A 19546-nucleotide genomic window follows, 5' to 3' on the forward strand; every position below is an offset into this window, starting at 1 on the left:
GGGTGCTGCACAGTCATCCACATACCAGCTACATCCTAACTTCAGAGCACGTTTTCTCAGCACAAACCTTCCCTCTGCATCCAGTTCGTGACTTTGCCAAAAACATCTTAAAGCACCCTTCAGTGCACCCTTGGGAGGAAGAACTCTCAAGTCAGAGTGGTGAGCCTGGAAACCTCACAATCAGTCCTTCTATAGTGGAAAACTTCAAATTGTTCTCTGTTCTAACAAAGTGAAGGAGAAAACTCAGAGAGGATGGCACAAGCTTCCACAAGGTAGAGCACCACACTTACTGGAATCTTTTCAAAACATTTAAAGGTAACAACTGAGAACTCACATGGTTAGAGGGTTAAAAATAATTAACAAATGACAAGTTGCTTATTAGTTTTTTGAACATTTACACAAAAAAGCGTAAGGTTAACACGCATTGAATGTATGCTGAACACAAAGTCCAAATCAAAGAAAACCATAGCACCTTGATGTAACAAATGAAAAAATACCAAAAAAAGGAAATTATATGCATAAAAGGCTGTGCTTCATAAAACAGCAGGGCTGTAAATCACTTGTCCTGCTACTCCTATGCAGTATTAACCATGGGAACCACTACAGGAATTTGTTTGAAGCAGAAAATAATCTTTAAATCAAAATGGGATGTTCTCCTCCGCGACTGCCAAGAAGCAGATTCCACTGCTGCCAGAGGGATGATATGCCAGTAATTCTTTCATTAAAAGAAAAACAAGCTTCCCCTCCTTCCAAAAAAGACATTTCTCATTTTGCACAACTTAAACTTTTGTTAACAGATGTATCCCCAGGTGCCTGCCATGAAGGTACTTTTGATTTGTCACCCTCTTTGCTTTCTGTGCCTGGGTTAAATAACAGAACTCTTGATTACTTCTGGGTGGAGTGAGGTTTTGCAGAGCTTTGGTCATTCTCACAGAGCTTCATACCAGGCCATATATAAGAATGCAAGATGGTAAATTCAACAGTGAATTACAGAGATGTTCTTCTGACTGACCAAGCTCATAATTAAAATACCTCCAATACAAGATTAAATAGAGACTCATTCCTGCTGTTTTCCAGTACGCAGAATCCAGTGCTTGTCATGAAAAATTACAAAAAGATGTATTATTATTTATAGAAAAAAAATTATTTACACTGCTATTCATTCTTAGCTTATTTATATCTCGGAAACTTAAAATTACTCTTTTTTTTAAAACTGTAGATAACAAATTAGCATATAAGCAAAGGATTACCTAAATATATTTGTAATTATCACTTGTACTTGTCTTCAGAACTAGAATCATGCTAAAATGGAAAATTTCCAGCAAAAGTTAAACTAGGCATTTAAGTTGATTAATATGAAACTAGATGTTCCTTCCTTTTTCAACTTCTGTCTTGACTCTTACATTCATTTTCATCCCTCTTCTTCTCTAATCCTGACAGATTATGACAGAAATGTACTATTTGAAATGACATTTTAAAATCCCTTTTTTTACATCTCTCATCTATCCAAACCTCCATGAAACAAATATATATTCAATTATATCTGGCAGGCAAACTGTGGCACGCAAGTCCTAAGTGAACCAATCTAACAAGGTCATGTCTCAGGTAACAGAATTTTAACCAGTCTTGTGAATGTCAGACTCTCAGGAATGCCCAGAAATGTTTAACCCAACGTGCGCACGTGTCCCGGGCAGACAGCCCCAGACTGCTCACACTTGTCCTGCTCTGCTTACAGCACCTACAGAAAGGTCAAAGAATTAACTGAACTTGAACATAAACCTGGCAACAGCAGCAATAAAGTCATCAGAGCCATCACCACCTCAGAAGATCGCTCTATCCAACATTTCCCACATCCTGAAGCGTGCTGTCAGCTTTGTGTGTATCTATTTCAGATGCCTTTACAGAACTCCATTTGCTCAGCAGAGAAATTGTACAGATCCTAGATTATAGGGCCCCAACCTCTCTTTCCAACTGCAGCCCTCAAAGGTACAGGCTAAATCCATTAGCAAGCTCATTCACAGCTGCTGGATACTTCCTCAGTCAGGTCAGCAGGACCCAACAGGTCACTGAGCAGCCAGTGGCACTCCACAAGATCACTCCATTTAGACTGTCGCTTCTTCCCTTCCCAGAAAAGGCGGGAGTAGAGGTGTTTAAGGACAAATTCCTTCCACCAACACCTCCTCCTGTGCACTGTTATCTGACAGAGAAGATCAGGCACCAGCATTCAATGCTCCTCTTGCTTTCTCCTGCAGTAGGCAGGAGCAGGTTTTCTAAGTTCCCACTCCCTTTCCAGGCACAACCAGGCTTATACTGCAGAGGAGGAAAGCTGCTTGCATGACCTGTGAAGGAGTAGCAACCCACAAGAGCTCTCCTCAAAGTTCAGTGGCTAAAAAGGTTAAACCAACCTAAGTTAATCAAAGTTTGTTATTAGACAAATGCAGCACTGGCCTCCCAGCCTTCATCCTAAAAACATTCTTAGAGCTCAGCCTTTACTGGAAGCACTGGAAATTGCACACTGCTCATCAACAACTCTAGTGGTGAGGTAAATACATATCCTGACTCTGCTCCAGTCTGAATTGACACATTCTTCCATAAAACAAAACAGGTTTACTGAGAAAGAAGAAAAATTAAGCCATAAACAAACACCTTCCTGCAGACTGTACTGCAACATAGGAGTGCTGAGTTCCCAATTCCATCTCAGGAACTGGAATGCAGATTGGATGCCTTGCATAAAGGAGGGGTTTTATTTTCTGAGCATACCAACTCGACAGATTTATTTGTAGTCAGGAGCAGGATTGTTGGGTGTCCCTCAACAAAGCTATGAGGGAGGCCAACGTGTCAGTAAGGCAAAGCCCATGAAACTGAGCAAGTGTCAATGAAACCAGATCTGGGAAGGAAGCTTTGCCTTAGTGAGTGCAACAGAGAAGGCAGAAAGGAAGACATACCTAGCAGTGACTGAATAACAAAATAGTTGACAGTGCTGCTAGATAAAGAAGTTCACTTTCCAATAAAGATATTTACCACTACAGCTCCTCTTCTACTTACAGAGGATACAGTTGCGTTTTCCCTAAGAAAATGCACAATTCAGCCTAATAAAAAAAAAAAAAAGCCAATTCTGATACCTCCAATGTTGGAAGAGAGAGAAATAGAAAGATTATTATCTTCCCCAAAAAGCTTTCCTACTTCATATAGTGATTTGCTACTGAAATTTCTCAAAGCATTAAGTCATATGTCTGAAATCCTGTACAATTAAAATTTGCAGATACAATTCCACTACTGAAAACATTAGATGTTATTTGCAAAGTCTGAACCTCTATTCTTTCTTTTCCCATAAGAATATGATTTGCTCTTACACATGCCCCCAGATAGCTGCACAGCCAACCCCCCTGCCAGCCCTACAGACAGAGGTGTCTCTCTATAACCACACCTCAGCACTGGTTTTGCATTTATCTGGAGCACTGATGACTGCAGACAGTGCAAACCACCCCCAAGGCTCATTATTTTGTTTTCAAATCAAGTTTTCTTCTAATAAACGTCTGGATTTTCTCCCTGCTCTAGAGCTCTCCCTGTAGCTTTACAATCTTAGATACTGAAAGGGCGTCAGGCACACATTGAGAATACAGACATAGGAGTTGTTTGGTTTTTAGAAGGCTCGCAGTACATAGACTAAAGGATTTTTAAGCAGGTCTCACAGCACATTAATACTTGTGTGTCTTTGCATGTGTGCAGAGGCTATAAAAAAGTGGATTCATTTGCTGTGGAGGAAACCATCTGGTAACAAGAGAGCCAGGGGGACCAGTGACACACCTCACCTAGAGACAACATATTTTGTTGAAGCACCAGGAGGCATCTGTAACAAAACACATCACCTCCCTCTTAGGTGTTCCAGAGAAATACTCTCAGGGTTTGGCAGGAAGACAAGAAGTTTCTCAAACTGTTCCAAGGGGAATTTCCTAGACCATTGAGCCACTGCCTGACAAGCCTCAATACAGGCAGAATCCTGTGCTCTGCACTTCCTAATTCCTTCACAAGCAGCAGCCTTGCCTTACAGGAAATGCAACTGCTGGACTCATGAGTTCACCCTTCAACAGAAAAGTTGTTTCCTGTTCATCTCCTGGAAGTTCATGACTCACCTTAAGGACAGACAGCTAAAAGGGCCTCCTATGATCCATCTGCTATGCTGTGCCCTACTCTGAAATGCTGCCCTCATTGATTCCCTTGTCATGAAACTGCTGGCCTCTAAAATCAGATAGGTATCATAAGGAAACAATACATAATTTCCTTTTTTAAAAAAAAAGATAATTAAATAGACAGTGGGTATTAGTAAAGATTATTTACTGAAAGCTATTTAATAGTCCTGTCTTCTGAGTAAGTTTATTCTTAGCAATACATTCCACTGTAAAGCCATACAAAGCCATAATCATAACAAACAAGAAAACAAAATAACGAGAAACAGACTTTCACACACTGCAACAAATCAGCTTTCCCCATTTGCAGTGAAGGAAAGCTGGGGATAACTCCTCTAAGAAAGACCTCACCTTAGCAAACGGCAACACACCAGAACATGGTCTGGTTTCAATACCATAGACCTTGTATGTCCTGACCAAGGAAAAAGGCTGCTCAGAAAAGAAAAATGCATAATTCCCAGTTTCTTGATGCATGGCAAAGCTCATCACTGAGCAAAAAGATGCCTCTGAAAGTCAAGGAATCCAGCAGCAAACAACGGCATCACTATTCAGTCAAGAATGAATTGCTCAATTATCAGCGCTTTCCTCCAGAAGAAACAGTGCTGTTATTAACAACCAGCAAAATCCAAACTGGTGACAGCTTTACAATGCAAATTCCAAACATTTCCCAATGATGAACTAACAGAATGAAAATTCTCTAGTGAATGATGTTGATGCATGTGAGACCACAGAGTTATCTGGAAGAGGAAGCCAGTGGTAACAGGACTTGTCAGCTGTGTTCACTCAGAGGTGGGAGGAACACACCCAGATCTGGTTTTGAACTTTTTTTCTATTGTACAGGCAAGTCATCTTTGGTTTATAGACTGATGTGGGCAACTTCATATGTAACCCACAAAACTATTTCAGAAGACTGTAAATGACATTCAAAACCCAACAAATAAATGAAACATTCAATGTCAATAGCCACCAAATCAGAGTAAGATGTGGCTGAAATACTCATAGTTGTACCTTCGTGTTCCATATTTTGATAATTACAGGATTGTCATCTGGTCTCATGCCCAGCAGAGGAAAAGGGGGAGGCTGGGCAATGAGATATGGCAGCAGTTTTTTTGCTTGTTTCTAAAACTGGAAAATGTTCTATTAAATTAGAAAAATTGCACAGAAAAGACTGTAGATGCTGCAATTAAGGTACTCAAATGCTGTTCCTGAGACATGCTGTGCCTCTCTATCTGCATCTGAAATATTCAATGTACTGTTGGCAGCCTAATTTTTCAGAAGTGGTCAACAATTATGTCCTTTCCATTGTCTTGGCAGACATATTTAGCAGTTTGCACTGTCAGCAAACTTAAAAGCATCTGAACATATGGAGCACTACATAATGCCTTGAACTCCTGTTGAACAGATCTTGAATGCATCACACATCTAAGACTACTGGGTACTCTTTTACTCCAGATCAGTGAGTCAACTGATTGCTCCTTCACACAGATTTCTTCAGATTACTGTCAAGAGAGATTAAGATTTACAAACCCCTAAATACCACACGAAGAGTGCCAAAGAAAAGATTAGAAAAATTAATACCACCATCTTCACAGCAGAGTCAGCTGCTGAATGGGATCCAGATACAAAAGTCACTAGACAAAAGGTAACAGAGTTAGCTATGCAGGAACACTGTGTGTTAAGTGAGCACTTCACCTGTGAAATAAATACTCATGCACTTCCATATCTTATCACAAGAGGTAGTTTAAGTAAGAATAAATAAGTAAATGTACATACGTGTACAGATTATTTAAAGTATATCTTTAAACTTTTGAGTGTACACCTTTGAATGCTAACAACATCTTTTAATTTGTGAAAGCACTGAGAAACTGAGAAGCCCTCTCTCCTCCTTTTTTTTTTTTTAAGAAGTAATAAAAGAAAGACTAAAAGAGTGACTTCACGGGGATATTTCTTTAAAAATCCATAGAGAAACCATTTCTTGTGCTCCCGATATATACCAGGGAATAACTCTGCTTTTCAGAGATGTTAATCTGGATTTGATTCTGCCAACTGGCAAAACTGACAAAGAACGCAAAAGAATTTTTTCAGAGGCCAAAATTGCAAAGATACCCATGGCAAAAGAACAAGCCCTTTTTTTTGCTAAAAAAAAAAAAAAAAAAAGGAGGAAAAAGACTTTAAAATATAGCTGCATAGTACCTTTCCTCTTAGGACATCTGAAGGGATAGAAGTGTGTGAAAAATGGAGCAGGAAACAGAAGAGAATGTATCAAAGTAAAACAGCTTGCTTATATTGCCTTGGGAAATCACAGGGAATATAAGGTGAATATAATTGTATCAGAAATCCTATACAAAGAGAAATGTAATGGAGTGAAAAGAAAATAGACAAGTTTGTAGGGGAAAAATTAGAAAGAAGGTAAAAAAAATTTTATTTGGCAACAGCAAAAAAAAAACTCTAAGGAAAAGAGGTTCTTCCTATGTTTCTGAAAAGAGAGAGGAAGGGAGCTATAAAACCATTATTGAACTGAAATGAGTGTCAAATCAATGATGGTGTACAAGACAACAGATTTTAATTATCTCCAGAAAGGAAAAAACCCTCAGTTAAATTATATCTATCTAACAAAGGGGGGAAAACAGGTCTTAAGGGGAGAAAGCACTCCTTAAGAGCCATTAGATGTATTCCTACATCACACAACAGAAGTATTAACTGCATTCAAGTCAGAAGGGGCTTTGCTTCAGAATAGTTTAGGAAATCAGCAAAGCAAACTAAAGGGAGAGGCAAGCAAGGTCCCAGAGGATGGTAGAAGAGCAAATATAGCAGCAACTTAAAAGCAAGAAGAGGAGAAGAAAGCAGTAATTCTAACATAAAAGACAGAAGGTCTAAACACAGTGTAATTAAATTGAACAAGGAAAAATACAGATGTAAAAGACCACTTAGAAAGGGTAACCATAAAAATACTGCCATGAAGGAAAAGTGATCAGTTTTATTCCATGACTACGGCAGAAAAATTTTTAAAAATTTCCCAGCTTAACTTGTAGTAAAGGAGACTCAGTGTGAACATGAGGTGAAAGAAATGAAGACTAAATAGCAGAATAAAGAGAAATCCATGTTCCTGGAACTTTTTTAAGAACAGGTTAGACCAGCTCTTGACAAGAATCACGTGAACTCCAGAAGCAGATAAACTCCAAGGAGGACAGAGGAACTCCAAGGAGGGAAAGCACTCAAAGCCAGCACACCAAGGTGACCACAGCAGGAGTGCCAAGCACTGCCAAGATAACTGAGGGAACAATACAAGAGCTATCACATTTGGTTATGACTTAGCAAGACTGGAACCAACAGGGAAAACTAATTAGGGGCAAGCTGGTTGTTTAGGAGTAGCCTGGAATGGAGAAAGGGAGGTGTGAAGGAAAGGACCAAGAGCCACAGGCTAACCAGGTAACGCTTCTCTGCTCACCACCACAGCTCAAATGGGGGCAGACAGTGAAACCTGCTGTTCTCAGTCCCTCACAAGAATCAAAGCTCCCTTCTGCTGCCAGGAAAAGTGGGGCTGGGAGGGAGGGTTTGGTGCTCTCCCTGGCAACCAGGGGAACAGCTGGGTACTGAGACAGAGCATCTGAGCATCACCATGCTGGGCCTCGCTCATCCCACCTTTTCCTACCACCTTGCCAAGTTCCCTGTCATCCCTGAACTCCCACAGCACTTCTGCAGTGCCAAAGGAGCAGAATCTAAGTCCTACAACTCCATTCATCCTCAACATCTAAAAATAATTTCCAGAATATTCTCAGGGACAGTGATCCATTTCTGCCCTGGGGAGTTTCACCAAGCTACAGTGCTACGGAAAGATGTAATTTGGTTTTTTATTGACCACTCTGTAATAATTTCAGTGAAATGTTTGAATTGTTGCCAACTTCTCTTTTCATATGCAACTAAATCCTTTGACACCTGGGATATAATTTCAGCAACCTTTGAAGGAGATGGGAGAAATGGTAAAACCATGAAGTGAAAGATTCCATCTGAATGAAATTATATCCACCAAATAAATATGCACCAGATAAATTTACCTTTCTGGTCAACATTCATTGTAAACACTGACAGCAAGTTTTATGGACTCTGGATTCACTACAATGTCAGAAAACCATGAGAAGAGGAGATGATGAGCATTTACTTTGAGTCTAGAATGTATTTTAAGTGCAGATTTGTTTCATTTACAAAGCAGTTCTGAAAAAAATAACCCTTCTCTCAAGTATCTAAAAAACCAAAATGCACAGCTGTGTCTGAAATGCCTTTTGTCCTGTAATTATTCATTGATTTCTTTAATATAACTTTATGGGCCTGAAATTTGCCTATCTATTCAACTATGCAATGCCACTGAAGACAGCAGTCCAAAATCCTCTGGTCATCTTCAAAATAGTAAGGGGGGGAAATACTCAAAATAGTAAGGGGGGAAATACTCAACTCTTAACAAAGACTGAGTGCTTTTGAAAAAAAATGCTGCTATATATTTTGCATCTTAATGGAAAGTCTTTGGAACCCTGACCTCATTGCAAACATCTGTGAATGCAACATGTCCTAATATTCTCCATGGGAGTATCTCTAGAGCTCATGCCACTGTTAAAACATCCACTGAGAAGTCAAAAAAAAAAAAATAGCCGGAGGAGCAGATGCTGGAAATTATCTTTTCCAGTCACCATACAATCATTTTCTTAGAGACTTACAGCCATTGTTACATAAGCTCACTCCAGAAATGATACATAACATTTGCTAGACTACAGATGAAATAAAAAGGTCACACATCTGGTAACTCAGAGAATATATTCTGTTTCCATTTGGTAATAAATATTTTCCCCATTACAATTTATACTCCCTGTTTTTCATCAGTCACAGTTCTAACAAAAACTGCATTTCATCCTTTTCCTATCGAGAAACTGACACAAGTTAGCTTTCAGTATGATAGCACCTTCTGTGTAAGCATGGGCACCACACCAACAAAGTAAGTTAACACAGTTTCATGGCATTCCGTTTGAACAATGGAAGTGTTTCACAATCCAGACAGACAGCACTGGATTCTGCACATCCTGCTGTGGTGGTGATCTATCCCTGCTGAAGAGCTGTTGATACAGTCACTGAAATGTGCCATGGAATTGTTAAGTCATCCCTCAAAAGCCTGACATCAAAAAATAATCATTAAGTATTTTTCACTATAAAATTTCATTAAGATTTTCATTAATTAGATTTGTGCAATTCATTAAAATAAAATACAGTTATGGATGACAGGAAAAAGCAAAGTAAAGACTATACTGTAGTATTATGAAAAGCAAAAGAAGTATTGAAACATACTTGAGCCAATCTCTACGATTTGGCAAAACAGCTCAAAACACTGAAAAATTGTCTCTCCTCTGCAAAGACTGTTTTTAGGAAAGTGTGAAGAACCACACTGACCCTAATTCAGACCTTAATGTGGTTCCAGATCAGAACAGCATACCAGAACAGAACACAACACTTACAAGGAACCATGAATATTACTGGGATCAGGACTGGAAAGAGAAACATGGAAAAAAGAATTTTTCACAAGTTCTTTTATCACTTATTTACATATCCCTGCACTGCAGGCACAGCTTCTGGCAGAAGGAAACAGGGAAGACAGCAGATTAGTCTCAGCTTCCTCTCAGTGATGCCAAGGGATCACTGATTTCCAGGAAGGCAAAGATATAACCACATGTCAAATACCAAGAAATGCAATTGCTATCATGTCAGATCTAAGCACATGTCCCAGATGGAGAGTCTGGCCTGACTCAGAAGAAAACTGGGTACACAGCAGCTGCTCTATGAATCACTGCTCTGAAACAAAAGCTGGGCACGCAGCTGCTGAGAAGAACCAAAAAGAAACCATCCAGAAGGAAACCCCCATCTTCTGAAAAGTCAGGAAACCCAGGTAGCAAGGTGTTTGGCAGAGCTCTCAGCCCCTGCCCTGTGTGCAGCCAACATGAGCCATATTTCACTAATTACACCCCAAGCAATCACAGGCAACAGAACAGAGAACTTTTACACAACAGAGCAACTGTCTGCAGCTCCAACCTCTCACTGAAGCTCAAATACAAGGTAAAGGTTTCTAAGTCTGCTACTTCATAAATACAACAGATTGCATCCCAGATCCACATAAGCATTGAAGCCAGAGCTACAGAGATTCTGGATCCAAAGTTGGCCAATTGCCAGAACTTGAGTGTCCCCTGCTGCAGCATTAACTCTTTCATTTGGCTTTTTACTGGAAATGGTAAACAAACTTAGGGTGGTTCTCCCATTCACCCTAGCCATAATTAACCTGGGCATGACTATTTTAAACCAACTCATATTTATCCATCCCTACCATACAGATTTCTTCTTTAATGAGAACAAGGTGTTGTCTGCACTCTAGACTACAGAACCAGAGGCTGCACAATGAGAGCTCCCACTTAAAAGTCAGTGATATCAACACCTTGGTGGTTAACAAAGCAATAAAAGCAATTTCACCTAATGTTGATCTCTTTGCTATGTGCACAGCTTTTTAAATCATTTATTTCAACTCACCAAAATTTCTCTTTGTTCTTCAAGATTTTTTAAAAAGTTTGAAAACTCATGAAATGATGCATCTGTAATATAAAATAATACAAAGAAAGTTTAATCATGTTGCAGGATGGCATTGACAAAATATATCCACTCATAGTCACTTCTTACCTACCTATGTATCTTTCATCATCAGTCTCTGCATCACCAATGAATTCAAATTTAAAGTCTCTCAGAGAATGGGCAAATTTTCTCTGGGCTGCTGAAAGGTCTGCAAGAAAAAGAGCACAGGTTGAAGGGTAAGCAGTCATTTTATGTAGGCCAGAAGATCTTTCTATACCTAGAATAACCAACTTTTACAAGAAACTCTTAACACAGGTCTGTCTAAAGACATTAAAGGACATCCAGTGTTGCCTAATCCTCTTCTGATAAGGCATTTGTCACACAGATTTCTTGATGCAAAGCTATACAGTAGAAAGCACATGTGATCATGTGTATAGTGTTGTGTCTATCCTTACAGTGCACTTCAACTTAGGGCACATGAAAACAAATCTGTAATTACAGAAGTCAAGGGCACAACACTGTAAGTTGTACAAGTTGTCTTGCTCTGCTAACCTAAATTCGCTCATATATTCATCAGCACACATAGACATCTTGGAATTTTCTAGGCACTATATATAGATAACTCTGCTAGTGAAACCTTTATACATAAATATACATAAACCCAATACAATAGAATTGTTGCACTTGAACTAGAAATTCCATGGAGTTAAACTCTGCCAAAAGCTAAGTTAAATGCACAGCATTAAAATTAATTTTATATAATAACTGTTTTGCAATAGCTATAAAACATTCCCAGCAATCCAAATTTAACCCATTAACATTTGACAATTTCAGGTCAGAGGCTGCACTCTTGCACTTCTCAGGATGTAATTAGACTCCATATTCAGTCACAATATCATCATGATAAACCCTCCCTGAAATTCATAAAGCTGTAAATAAACACTGTGCACACACTTTTCTGTTGTGCTGACATGTGCATGTTGGGAACGTCACAAGTTCTGGAAGGATTCAATTGTTCAGGAGGGAAAAAAAAAAAAAAAGGATGCTTGTCCTGGTACACTTCTACCCAATTGTGAAGGTTTTACTCACATTTTTGTTGTCAGCCAAAGTTAAGGACAACCTAAAGTACTTAGTTAATCTATAATCTTTTTCTTATCACATGCAGTTCTGAAGGGTTAAGAAGAACTCTTTTAACAGGCCACCTAATCATTTTGCTCTTTAATATTAACAGGCACTAAAAGATTACCAGCTTGGTCTTTTTTGTTCTAGTTTTAGGAGGGAGGTAATTTGGTTTGGGTTTTTTCTTTTAGTTTGGGGTTTTTTGTTTGTTTGTTTTGTTTTACCAATAACAAACAAAAAATCACCTAATTTTATTACCAGTCCTGCATCTGACACATCATGTATTTTATCACATGTCATAGTACAACCCCTTATACTGGAAGTTCAGTTCAATCACTTAAAATGTTAAGTCAAATACTCTAAAAACAGCAAAACAGTCTAAAATGAAAAAAAAAAAGCTTTTTGTTCCTTTTCCTTTCTTTTCACCCATTTCTCATTAGCCCTCTCCTCAGCCATTGTGTAACAGAGCTGTTCCCTCCTAAACCTGTGCATGTACCCTCCAACACATGATGTAGCAGGATGCTGCACAGGGTTGAAATAACAAGGATAAGAAGGTTGAAGGAAGCAGTAACCTAACTCCCATGAGAAAGGAAACATGGGTGTTTTAATTCAAATGTCTCGTGGGCTGAACAGCTGTTCATAAAGCAAACAGTGAAAGAAACAAGTTCTGTTGGCTGTGAAAGGCTTAAATATGGAAAATAACAAGGTTCTTAACCATCTAATATTACACTTATTTGTGAGCCAGGTCACAGCACAAGGCTGAAAAGAATTTATTTATGGGAGAATGGTTCCAACAACACTCACTCTCCCAAACTTATTAAATTTTCTTGAATCCAATAATCCCCTCCCAAAGCCCTGTCATATGAGAGTCAGTGCCACGCTAGAGGAAGGAATTGTTTATTATGTTTCTCCTACTTGTAGAGGTGAAGCATTCAATCATGTTGAGCAAGGTAGATGCCAAGAGACTCATGCAGCACCACACACACACAGCACCCCCATTTCCCTTCATGGACTGAACAGGTACAATATTAGTGACTTTATGAGCCTTTCTAGACTGCTGTCAAACTTTCACCTCTCTCGTGACAGTGACAGCAAACAAAACTTATGGCCACACCCAGATTCTTTCAGTGCAAAGTCCAACATCTACAGTCAGCTTGAGAATGGGCTGAATTAAAACATTCAGCTTCTCACAGGATCCGAAACCCATATTCCTGTATTTCTCATTACTGAACCTGCTCAGGGATTGGAAATTACTGACCCAAGGACTGACTACATTGTTGGAAGCAATAACCTTTTCACACATCAGAGCCATATTTGCAGAGTTCCTCATTAAAACCATGAAGATACATTAAATTTTTGTAACATATTTCCACAAATAATTTCTGAAACGTTTAAGAACCATTACAGAAAATTTTGGAAACTATCGGTGAGTGGGAGGGACTTGGGGATTTGGGTCACAGAATAACAGCCTGATGGGTCAAGAGAAGTTGCAGATACTTGACTATTGAATCAACACCTGGAAGAAAACAAGAAGAGATTTTCTGGATTTTAAGGACTTAGCACTTTCAACAAAAGAAGTCACTGGAGCAAAATCAAGTATCAAATAGCAACAGAGGAAAACTTTCTCAGAAGGTCAGAGCAAGAATACTGATTTCTTTTTTGTTAAGGCACAGGAAAAATTACAAGGATGGTGGTTTGAAACAAACAAAAAAGGAAGATAGCATAGCTTTGTGGTGGATTTTCTTGCCACCTGACAAACCAGCCAGAGTGAGATACCTGAGACTACTTGCAGTCAAGCCTTCCATTGTGGGACAAACACCATCAAACTGCTCTGATAAATTCCAAATGTCTTACAGTACATACACATAAGTTCACCCAACTATAAGCATTTATAAAAACAAACTAGATGCTGATATCATTGTAAGTAGTATAGTGTCTGACTATTGTGCTACAATTTAAATGCTGAGCATTGTTGCTTGAATTAGAAATTTCATAAACGTAACTTGGCCTTCTTCCATAATGTGTCAGAAGACCTTTACTAGAGCAAAATGATTTGTCTGGCACTGACAGATACATCCCAGCATTGTTGCAGACCGGCATGAGAGCCTGCAGGACCAGTGTGTGTTATTTAGCAGACTGTAAACCCGAATGGATTCCAGCTACAAACACTAGAATAAGACAGCAGTTGAGTACAATTAGGTATCAAACAGCATGAGCAGTTAACTGGTTATGTGAATATTGCTGTGGCCTACTGAAGAGTAACTATTTTTTCCCTTTAATCTCCATATTTACAAAGTAACACCAAACTGAAAGATAAAAGAAGCAGCAATGGGGTTGTTGCTTGTTACAAGCTGCGGTTATCACTGAAAAAGGAGGAACAGGGCATTCAAGATCAAAGAGTGCTTTAAATATCAACCAAACACTAACACTGCTGAATACAATGGAATCCCAGCAAACCCATAAGGCAGAGTCATTTCAAAGATTCACCTTCTAAAACACTAAAAGAAACTAAGCATCTGCTAAATGTTTTGACCAAAAGGCTGAAGATAGATTTCCAAGGAGAGAAGGGAGGGGACCCAAGGACACCAGGGCTTTTAATTTTTTTTTCTTTGGCATTATTCATATCAGTACAGCTTTTCATTTTTTCTTTGGCATTGTTCATATCACTACACTGTACTTCCTCATGTTCAATGCAACTATTTAAAAATAGAGCAGAAGAAACAGGAGCAGCTGCCTGCTTCCTCACCTTGCTCTGAAACACCTTGGTAACAAGTGCTCCTGTGAGTTTGTCCAGTGACAGATGCACTGCCAGTAGCCTACACAAAAACCTCGATATTTTTTCCATTTGGATTTGAAAGAAAATACTTTTGTTCCTTATCTGAGTCGAGCTGAGCCAACATGACACCATTAGTTGCTGGGTGGTGGCCAAGCCTCACTTAACAGCACCAGAATCCAATGACTCCCTTTAAGATCAGTCCTAATCTCAGTGCTAGCCACACAAACCAGAAGTCTTGCACAAAGCCTGACAATATTGCTTTCTAAAGCTATTCTGGATCTCTTTTGGAAAGCAGAAGAACTACACCCATTCATATGAGTGTTAATATTTTTCTACAACAATAGAATATTCTACATTCTATTCTACAACAATAGAACTACACCCATTCATATGAGTGTTAATATTTTTCTACAACATTTCTGCATCAAGCTTTTAAGAAGGACTGGAATTACATCACCATTCCTCAATCCTAACTTCAAGTTTCACTGACTCTTAACAGATACACTCTGGGAATGAGAGATCTCCAGCAGCTTTATTTAACATGGATTAAAACTGCTCTGGCTTCATTGAACAACATCCTCCCTAAAAAGCTAGAATGTTAACAAACATTTAGATTTAACTACCAAGATCATCTTCAAGCTATTTTAAGCTTAATTAAGCTAATATTAGATTTCTCAAGGTATTTTCTTTGCAGTAGGCCAAGATGAGGCAACCCACACACCATTGTGAAAAAGGCAAGAACAAGCTGAGCTGAGTTGGCCTCTCCCCTCTTCTTCCCAGGCATCAATCTCCTACAAGAGCTAACAAAGCAGCTTCAGAGGAACAGAGCACTTAAAATAGTTTGTCCAAGAGCTGCAGTACAGATTCATATGACGTTTTTATACAAAAAATGCACCATCTCAACACTTTAAAAGCAACTCTGTGTTCCTTTTCTGTGTCCCCTTTCACAAGGTGAAAAATGAATCTAATATAATCCATGACACTGAGAGCATGAACAGGATTTAGTCACTACCTTAGCAAGGTGGATAAACAGGATTAATTTAGTAACTTAGCAGATGCAGGCCATGTGGCAGAATTCCTAAGAGCAGTGACACATTCCAACTCCCTAAAACTAAATAAACTTTTTACTCCTCATTTTTATCTGATAAATATATTGAAAGAGTCATCAAAACAAGAAAATTTACAATGAAGCTAAAACACAAAGTTACTCATTCCCATCCAAAACCTGAATGGAAATCAAGTTCAAAATCTAAGAGGTTTCTGGAGTCCCATTTTAATCATGTCACATCACCCATGGCAGCTCACAGGTTTCTGAAAGCTTAGCAATTTTGGCTATGAGGATTAAAAAGTAACGTATTACTGACTTGTCAAGTGACTCAACTTCCCTCCCCCCCTGCCTCCCCTGCATAATACAGTGCATTTGGTCAATCCCACACCTTTAAAACAAATAAGTAAAAGCTCAACCTCTCACCATTTCAGTTTAATCCAAGTAGCATCCTGCTCATGCTGCCCCAAAGGCCCCTCTCCAGTTGTCAACAACTTCACACCCTCCTCATTCATATGCTCAGGTCTGAGGCAACTCCACATTAAGTGTACCAAAGTTACAAATTGTTTTACTATTTTGGAAAATCCCGCAGAAATTTTTCCAGGCACGTAAGTGAGAGTTTAAATTTTCAAAATGCAACAAAAAAGAGGGATGGCAGCAGCAATGTTTTAGGAAAAGTCTTTCAAAGTTTAACTGGGAAAGGGTTTTTTCAAAGTGAAAAAAAAAAACAAAACCAAAACGGATGCAACCAAACACTTTGCATCAAACAGAAAAAAAGAAATTGCAAGAGTAAAATGAAAAACAAACATCTCTAAGGTAATTTATATGTAAAAACTTGAGATCAATAAGAATTTGAGCAATCTTAATCACTAATGGAATTTTTCTTCTTGACATAGATAAGAACCAATGTCATTCTTCTACTACAGTAAAGTTCAGATTTTGTCACGACTCTCCAAACAAGAACAAAGAAGCCAAAAACAAAACCATATTTTTAGTGTTCAATCTAATAAAAAGAGAACTACTAATATCATGGCAATGAATACCTTTCTTCCAAACAGTGCCTCTTTTAGCAACCTACTGCTCCCCAATGTTTCTTCTACAGTGCTGAACATGCCCTATTACCAGTTTTACCGCATGCTGGGGTCATTAACTGGGGTGTAATTTTGGGACAAGTAAAATCAGGCTATTTAGTCTGAACAAGTCACATTGTGTAGCACAACTTTTATCAGTGAAAACAGACTTGACTCATTTCTCCTCTCTCTACCGTTCGAACTACAAGGGTACAAACTTCATAATCCTTCACATCACAAAACATGTAATTAACATGTTAATTACCACATATGAAATAAAGTAGCATCTTAGGAGAGTATGGGAAAAGTGCCAAGTCCTGCTGGTATTGTCCCTCAGCTGCACCACACCTTCTTGGGCTCTGGTTATTTGCCTTTTTAGTTGGATCTTTGAAATCTGCCAGCAGCCATTTTCCTCTTTGCATCAGAGGCATTAGGCAAAAAAGCACATTTAGTATCTCAGCAATGATTAAGGTTTTTCTAAAGCATCTCCAAAGAAGCTCTTACAAAAAAATCTTCCCACCTCTCTGCCAGCTCAGATGGTGACTACATCTTTCAGTTCTGCTTTTCAGGAACAGCATAAGTTACATTATGAAAGCAAAAGAGAAGCTCCATTCCTGGTCCTACAATCCTGCAGATAAATTCTCTGCTTCAGTGGTAAAGGAATATTCCTGCAATCACGTTGACTTAAGACTTGTATCCCAAAGTCTCTGCTGAAGAGCCTTGCAACTCTGAGGGAAGTTCCTGTGAAGCACCACAAAGATAATCTGTCTTCAAAGGAATCAGAACCATCTTCCTGATCCCTACAAACTCTGAGCCTCTAACAATGAAATAGAATGAAAGAAATAATAAATTAGAAAGCAAAGAATAAGGAAAAACGGATTTGCAATGCATGAAACTATGAGAGCATTCCACCAAATTCACATGGTTCCCAAAGACAAAAACCAGGAGTTCAGGATTTGCTGCAAAGGTTTCACTTTGCCATACTGCACCAAATGGCAGCAAGAGGGACACCACTGTTCTACAGTCTGTTCCCAAGAGAAAACTCTTCATCCATCCAGAAGCAATGCTGGAACACACAATATCAAGTACTTATACAATCAAAAGTTTCCCTGGCAAAGCTTCCTACAATATCTGCAAGTCTTCAAGTAGCCCAGACCTGTAAATTGTGTTCCAAAAGTGACTGCATTAGACAATGTGAAATGAAAAAATTCTTTTCAGAGATCCAGATTTTACTATTATTAATGTGAAGATATATGAATTCAGAATGTGAGATTACACCACTAGTAACAAATTCTGAAATGGAAATTTAAAACTGATAGAATTTATAAAACAACTCTGATCACTAAGTAGATCATAGATTTCCAGATGTTTTATTCTTCAATTTAAATTCTTGACAAACACCACAGATTTAAGGGCCTTCATGCATTACTGCTGTTCAGTAGGAAGTAAATCAGAAGACCAGACTACTTAAGGATGAAAAATTGTGCTAGTTAACCGAAAACATTCTCAACTGGGAAACTCCATAAAGCACTTAGAAGAAAAAAATTTATTTATTCTACAGATACTTATCCAACATCAGCATTCTGAATGTTTAAATTCTGGATAATTGCTTTCATTCCCAGACTGAGTTCCCAGACAACGACAATGTTTACATAAAAAAGATTATATTGTGCTGAAATACTGTTTTGATTGCAAAAGAAAAATAGGAATTGACTGTTGGTCAGAAGTTAAATTTTGCCATTATAGTCTGCAAATTATAAAAGAAGTTTGTGGTCCAGGAACAACCCCACATAATCCAATCCACACTGTGAAAATGGGCAACGAAGCATTAACCCCACACAACTCATCTTAAGTGAAATAATCACTGAATTCAAAGCACTTTTCTAAACCCAAATAACTGACAGGACACGTCTACTTTCTTCAGTCAGCAAAATTTGCTCATGGCAGTCAGGTCAAGTTGTGACATCAAACCAGCAGACGTCCTGACCCACCACCAAGTCACAGAGATTCCTCCTTCCAAGAAACAGGACTGACTTCATTACTTGAAGTCTCTTCTTGTAGAAAGCACATGTGACCGAAACTTCATGTGGTTGGGAAAGCTGGAAGAGAAGTCCAGCTCAGCCTGGAACAGGAAGGTCACAACAAACACACCAGCTTGCAGGTTTTTCATGTGCCACATCTGCTGCCACTGGGCAGACATCATCTCAGAGTCCACATCCAAGAAATATTTCCAGCAAGACCTTTTTTTTGCAGAAATGTCAACATTAAATACTAAATACCTTTGCAGGAAAAAATATCATTCATATGTTTTTCCCTCTAAAATGGCAGATATCTCAAAACTTTGTCACTTGTATGGAATTACTACCTAAATATTTGCATACGTAGAGAAAAACCAAGAAGGAGATCAAACTTGCATGATACTGTGATTTCTTCACAAGAAAACATGTCCAAACATGCATCCAGCACAACTGCACACCTATAATTAGGGTGTTAAATCAAATGGCTACCAAATACTTCATCATCAGTAAGCCCATACAAGGCTCAGAAAAGTAAAGTTCTATTTTCACCAATTCCTCTGCTTATGAGTCATGAACGTCTAGCAAAACTCTTCCAGTATGCAAAGACTTGAGACAACACAGCTTCATTTTCCCAAGTGCAACAGGATTCAAGTGGGAGAGGAGAGAGGAAAACACAACGAGAAATCAGATAAATTTGAGCAGCTGAGATCTATAATTCAACACATAATGACCTA

The 19546-nt window shown here is 38.7% G+C and overlaps 1 protein-coding gene across 1 annotated transcript in view; it reads right to left on the reverse strand.

Annotated features, from left to right (window-relative positions):
* The window catches only part of ARHGAP10 (Rho GTPase activating protein 10), a 137868-nt gene that overhangs the window by 85827 nt on the left and 32495 nt on the right, over positions 1–19546 (reverse strand). The window contains exons 2-3 of the mRNA XM_054632836.2: positions 10897–10992; positions 10746–10807 (exon numbers count right to left, since the gene is read on the reverse strand). Coding sequence (XP_054488811.1) covers positions 10746–10807; positions 10897–10992 — 158 coding nt within the window. The remainder of the gene's footprint in view (positions 1–10745; positions 10808–10896; positions 10993–19546) is intronic.

The sequence above is a fragment of the Agelaius phoeniceus genome, chromosome 4, assembly GCF_051311805.1.
Source record: "Agelaius phoeniceus isolate bAgePho1 chromosome 4, bAgePho1.hap1, whole genome shotgun sequence".
NCBI classification, from domain to species: Eukaryota; Metazoa; Chordata; class Aves; order Passeriformes; family Icteridae; genus Agelaius; species Agelaius phoeniceus.